General features: G+C 40.3%; 1 protein-coding gene across 1 annotated transcript in view; it reads right to left on the bottom strand.

Annotated features, from left to right (window-relative positions):
- LOC106806404 overlaps positions 1 to 7,055 on the bottom strand; it is a 23,796-nt gene that overhangs the window by 13,571 nt on the left and 3,170 nt on the right. The window contains exon 2 of the mRNA XM_014808328.1: positions 5,193 to 5,312. Within this exon, the coding sequence (XP_014663814.1) occupies positions 5,193 to 5,312 (120 nt within the window). The remainder of the gene's footprint in view (positions 1 to 5,192; positions 5,313 to 7,055) is intronic.

Below are 7,055 nucleotides of genomic sequence, written 5' to 3'. Positions count from 1 at the left end.
GTCTTCTTCTCCCATTTAGACCATACTCATCTCCCCTTTATACACGCGGGCTGTCCGTTCCCGTTCATGATTTATGCTGGTCGTGGAAACAAGGGTGAATAGTAATGACAAATATATGATATTATATATATAATATATATATATATATATATTATATATATATATATATATATATATATATATTTTATATTATATATTAATATATATATATAATAATATCAATATATATATCATATACAGTCAGATATATATATAATTATATATATATATATATATATTTATTTATTTATCAATTTGATATCATAAATCATCATATTTGTCATTATTCACATGCCCCTGGTTGGAAGCAATATGTAGAATGCCCGTATAGCGCCCGTTTAAAACTATTAACGATGCGATAATTGAGCCGTGATAAGCATGTGTGATGTTTATTACGTGATAGTATTTAACTGCAGTCGTTCGACGCACGTCGACAAACGTTCGCTCGCAGTGAAATCATCGTGGCATATTCCCAGTGACATAATAATGTTATTATATGAATATGATAGTTTTCCTCGCGTTTCATCGTGCTCTAGTACACATGAGACCATGCACACTATGCCCTTTAGCAATGCCTAATGCACCTTGTGAACTGCGTCAATTTCGATATTATATTAAAATATGATAATCTCTCTGTGAACAGCAATGGCGCATTATTATAGCGCGTGTTAGAGTTGTGAACCGAGTCTATAATAGGCAGTCAGACACAGACGATCGAGTACGAAAGGTCCTATAGCTTACACATGCTGAGCTTCTCTCTCGCTGCTCTCTATCTTATCTATATATATATATATATATATATATATATCTATTTCCTTCTCTCTATCTCGCTCTCTCTCTCACTCTCTCTCTCTCTCTCGGCTCTCTCTCTCGCTCTCTCTCTCTCTCTCTCTCTCTCTCTCTCATCTCTCTCTCTCTCTCTCTATATATTATATATCCCTCTCTCTCCTCCCTCTCTTCCTCTCTCTCTCTCTCTGCTCTCCTCTCGTCGGTGATATATTGCACAGAGAAGTGATGCATGAAAGTTTTCGAATCACTCAGGTTTGTTTGTTCTCACTAGCTCTAAACTCTGCCTTATATTCGGCCTTCGCTATCGGTGATTATCTGGCTTGACCAACGGGATCACGTGAATATAATACTGGTTCCTTCAATATCTGGCGGCGAAGGACATTCAACCATCCGGGGCTGCGGGCTGTGTTCCTTGTGATCACCGAGAGCCCATACATCATGTACGATTTTGTATTTGATGTTCGGCATTAGCTGCGTTTTGTGGATTCGGCATTTGCAGTCTGGGAATCACAAGCACGCAGGTGTACACGAAGATGAATCAGCAAACCGGAGATGATGTAGTAGAAGATTTACTATTTAAAACAGAAGATGACACCGCGCAAAGATTTTCTCTTCGATTGAATACAAATAATCACCCGATACTGACAGACACTTTTTCTATAACCCGCACAACCACACGCGAGTCAAGTTATCACAATCCTGTCCAAAGTTATTCTAAAAAATACCTGGGTTCCTCTTCAAACAAGCTTCCTATTTGGTTTCACGACTAACCGTCCACTAATTCGACTGAGAAAAGATTTTCAACCTTGCGAAATTTTTTTTGCACAACTTCTTAAACGGCGGAACAGATTCCAAATTGCATTACTGATATACACAGCTCCCATTCGTGTTAATTGAATAATTACATCCATCTTTGTCGCGCCTTCTGACTATCTCTACGACCCATGATTTCAAACCGTTTGTTACTCCGGCTTTGTCCGCATCGCACCCTAAGTGTTCACTCGATTCTGAATCCAGTATGACTGTGTAGAAATTTATAGTGTAGACTGACGTCTCATTACGTAATCCAGCAAGCGATGGAATTACAAAGGATGCAGGGCAAGAGTTATAATGTAGCGGGACTGAGGAGTGTTGCTCACTGCGTGCACAACGAGCCCCGATAGCCCGCCACTGTTTTCTTATCCCTTGGTTGTTTTGTTAGTGAGTACCGGAGTGTGTAGTGACCTAGAGCCGAAATGTAAGCGAACTTGAGATGAAAATCAATTAAAAAGAATTAATAGGCTAACGGGAAAAGCGTAGCGTTGAGCCACTACACTGAAATCTTTTTCGATAAAATTTGATTAATGTCGATTGATGCTGTCTGACTTGACTAGAGCGCGTGGCTATCTGCTGAACCCGTAGTACAATAAGGTCTACTACTCATATTATAGTATTATATATATAGGTATATATATATATATATATAATTAATTATAGTATATGTGTACTTATCGATTAACATCACGCATATATACGCTTTTACTTGTTATATGAAAGCTATAAACAAAATCAATAAATTCTAACGTCTATTTCGTGCCGTAAATTGCGCATTATATCAATCAGAAACCGCGAATTAATTATGCAAAACGCGAAATTATTTTTTGCAATTATATGCCAGCCCTGTCGTGTGTGTGATCGCATTATTCGAGACACGAAAGTACTTGGCGCGTAGTCCATCTTAACAAATTAAAAAAATTCTACTTTTTTGATGTACAGGAACAGGAAGCATTGACCCTGAAACACGACCTCGAAACATATAACAATCTATATTGAATTTCAGGGAACACTAATTCTGTTCGTAAACATTTTAATAATAGACCATGTTAGTTATTGCGCCTAGTTTAACGCTATATGCAACCAATATGGACGCCGTTCACAGTTGGCTCATTACTCTATCGGATTAAATAAATATCACAGGAAGTTGATAAGATTAGCGAGAGATTTGACAAATGTCAATAAATAATAACGAGTCCAGAGCAACAAGAGCTATAGACTAATGTCCTAATCGTACTGGGCAATAGAGCTCGTGCTAGCTGGCTGATTATGCTATTAGTATGCTACGCGTTGGGTCAATATAACAAGATTACTTACAAGCGCGTTTCATAATGCAAGCAGAAAACACGGTCTGAATAGAGAAATACTGGGCTCGACGTGCATAAATTATGAGTTTTTGTTTAAATTAATAAAAACGTGTAAAATTATTAAGCCACGTGATATATATATAGATATACAGAGAGAATAAATATATATATATATAGCCCTATATATATAGAGAGAGAGGGTTGTGTTACATATTGTATACAAATTTATATACGATATATATATAAAAACACAATCAAACATCGTATTTTTAATTTACAAGGTAAACAATAAATTTATTGCACTACCTTTACGAACGACCAATATGCGAACGATTTCAGGACGAGTAAAAGCAACGCTCAATTGTACATAGAACAGTGAGAATAAAATAATACTGTCACGGGTATTATAAATATACACCTAGGATTCAAACGACTCAATCCAACCATGCATTTACACTCAAAGACTGACGAAGAATGTATTCATATCAATGTACGAAATCATGTATCATATACTAATCATGAATGCATCGGGATGGGGTGCACTGGCAGCAAATTTACGAACCTCCCCCTAAACAAGACATCTATTGTAAATGTGGCTCAGGACCCGACAAACGCATAGATGTTTGATTGAAGTCGGACGCGACGGTCAAATGTACAATGCGAAAAGTTGAAATATATCTACATAAGGGTCTCCCGCTGTGGGAAACCACCACGATAGCTACTCTGACATCGTAAAGTCTAAACATCATAGCATTTTGAATATGCTTTGAGTATTTATATGTAGTTAGTACATGATTTACATATACGAGTTTTGTGCGAAGTTGTGAGATTCTAGACTCACGATCGTATGAAGTACTATGTTGATTCTACGAACGACTCGCCGAAACACCTGAATCAAACTATACGCTTGATTTTCTAGTATCCGTATTTCGTACGTGGACCGCGTGTGCGTGTGTACGTCGTTGAGTTTGAATAAGTCCTTTAAATGTGAGGTTATTAAAATAACGAAACTGTGGCTATACAGGGGAATATAAGTGGAAATAACAGCGGATATATAATATGCAGGCAATATGCTTAAATTGTTCAAAGTAGTGTTATAATAAAAGACTAAATATTAATGGATAGACTTTGTGCACGCAATACGCATATTCAAGCATATCTGTACATGGCTTTAGTACCAGGGTACGTTCCGGCAGTACCCTGGGGGACATAGACCCTGTCAGCCGTAATAACGTTTTAACCCTTGGCCTTTTGCACTGAAACTGTGCGGTTTTCACTGGGTATTCAAGTGCTACTGTCGATCCTTGTATCGATGTATTAAATTATGCGGACACACTTTCTAAATGGCTTGATGAGTAGTTTCTAGTTTCTAGATCTAACTGGAGCAGACACGATTGCGTAAATTTGGCCACTGCCTGGAGAGGCTATACGGACCGCGTTCGCTGTGCCATGAACTGGAATCCCGCCCATTTATTTATGAGGCTTCTCTAAGAAATGGAGCAATATTTATGCTACGCCGAATAGAACTTTTTACGCTGACCTTGTACTTCCAGGTTTTTGTAAAGCTTTGTAAAGGTTGTAAGGTTTTGCCAGTGTTTTGCCAGGTTTGTAAAGCTTTCGCATTTCACATCGCAAAGCTATATACGCCCCAAACCGCAGTTTATTCGGATGTGTTTTATTATACACGTTTACAGTGTCATTTAATTTATACACTCTAATTTACGTTCCAGTGCAGTTTACTCGTGCGCGCACCACCAATTTCGTGTGTGTGTATAGATATATACTCGAAGCTAGCTCTACCAGTGAAACCCTTCGCTCCCACTGCAAGGTAGTGAAAGAGCGCCCATGTACTTTAAGCGTTTTGTCGAATTGTTTGTAAAGCTTTCGCATTTCACATCGCAAAGCTATATACGCCCGTAACGCCCCAAACCGCAGTTTATTCGGATGTGTTTTATTATACACGTGTATACACTCTACTTTACGTTTTAATGCAGTTTACTCGTGCGTGCACCACCTATTTAGTGTGTGTGCGTATAGATATATACTCGAAGCTAGCTCTACCGGTGAAGCCCCTTCGCTCCTACTGCAGGGGGTAGCGGGAGCGAAGGGGCTACACCGGTAGAACTAACTCGAAGTCAATTCTACGGTCACGAACGTGTGCATATGAGCGGTTTCTATGTAGTAGACAGCTCGTAAATTGACGTTATATGCTATCTTGTGCTCACGAACAGATAGCAAACTCACAATTCCATTCGATGTTAGAGATGCATTTATCTTCATTAAGTCTGCATGTTAGCACGGTCTTGATGCATTTATCATGGTTATCCTCCTGATCGGCACAAACGAAGCAGTTCAATGATCGTCCTGAAAGAGATAACAGCGAAGAAAATTATTCCGCGCGATTTGAATGAGACCACAGGCCCTTGGAGGCTCAAGTTTTTTAAGTTTCAAGAAGAGTAAAAGAGCGAAGCGCTTCGCTCTATTTACTCTTCTTGAAACTTGAGCCTCCAAGGGCTTGTGATGAGACATTGTAAAGGTTGTGCGAGGTAATCTGGTTACAGAGCTACCAAGAGGTTAAAGATGTCACCTCTGTAACCTCTTGGTAGCTCTGTAACCAGATCACCTCTGTAACCTCTTGGTAGCTCTGTAACCAGATCACCACTGTAACCTCTTGGTAGCTCTGTAACCAGATCACCTCTGTAACCTCTTGGTAGCTCTGTAACCAGATCACCTCTGTAATCTCTTGGTAGCTCTGTAACCAGATCACCTCTGTAATCTCTTGGTAGCTCTGTAACCAGATCACCCTGTAACCTCTTGGTAGCTCTGTAACCAGATCACCTCTGTAACCTCTTGGTAGCTCTGTAACCAGATCATCCCGCGTTCGATTAACTGCCGCACGCGGGCTATAGTACTAGAGCTATACACCAGTTAGTTTCCTGTAGTGGGAGTAAAGGGCCCTAGTCTAGAAGACATGTCCCACAATACTTCATGTCTACAATACAATACACAATGGGTCTTCTAGACTAACTCCGAGTAAAGGGGCTACACCGGTAGAACTAAGTATCTCATTATTGAGAAGGAACACGATTGAGAAGGCTAGTATATAGTAGCTCTGTAACCAGATCACCACTGTAGTTAACCTCTTGGTAGCTCTGTAACCAGATCACCACTGTTAGCTCTTGGTAGCTCTGTAACCAGATAACCTCTGTAACCTCTTGGTAGCTCTGTAACCAGATCACCTCTGTAACCTCTTGGTAGCTCTGTAACCAGATCACCTCTGTAACCTCTTGGTAGCTCTGTAACCAGATCACAACTGTAACCTCTTGGTAGCTCTGTAACTAGATCACCTCTGTAACCTCTTGGTATATAGTACTAGAGCTAACTGGTGTAGGGTTTCTGTAGCGCGAAAGAAGGGGCTATACCGGTAGAGCTATGTGATACTATTAATTCCGCATAGCACATCAGTGATTACGATAACAATAACTGTAATGTACACGGGTGAGAGGCTGAGACATCTCCCACGACAGCTGTGCTGTAAAAGAAGCCTGTCAGACGACACGCGTATACCCATCGCGTCTAAACCGTATTAGGTTTCATTGAATTATTGGTCACTTATATCGGTTGGTCGATTTTAACCTCGCGTTGACAGATATTTTCAAGTGAAAAACCGAGACATCACAGTTCTCATGCCCTTCTCCGTGAATAGGTGTGTGTTTTGGAACGTATTAATGTTAGTTTGTCGTGTACATATGTGCGTCGAATGTGTGTGTGTGTGTGTTGTGTGTGTGTGTGTGTGTGTGTGTGTGTGTGTTGTGTGTGTGGTGTGTGTGTGGTGTGTTTTGTGTGTGTTGTGTCGTGTGGTGTGTGTGTAGTTGTGGTGTGCTGTGTGTGTTGTGTCGTTGTGTGTGAAGTGTGTGTGATGTATGTGTGTGTGTGTGTATGTGTGTGTGGTGTTGTGTGTTGTGTGGGTGTGTTGTGTGTGTGTGTGTATAGTGTGTGTGATGTGTGTGTGTGTAGTGGTTGTGTTGTGTGATGTGCGTAGTGTGCGTTGCGTGTGCGCGCGCCAAGGTGGGTGTGCGTGCGTGAGTGCCGTGTGTGCGTGGGGGG

The sequence above is a fragment of the Priapulus caudatus genome, unplaced genomic scaffold (genome assembly GCF_000485595.1).
Source record: "Priapulus caudatus unplaced genomic scaffold, Priapulus_caudatus-5.0.1 Scaffold158, whole genome shotgun sequence".
Taxonomy (NCBI): Eukaryota; Metazoa; Priapulida; class Priapulimorpha; order Priapulimorphida; family Priapulidae; genus Priapulus; species Priapulus caudatus.
This window is presented reverse-complemented; position numbering and strand designations above follow the sequence as displayed.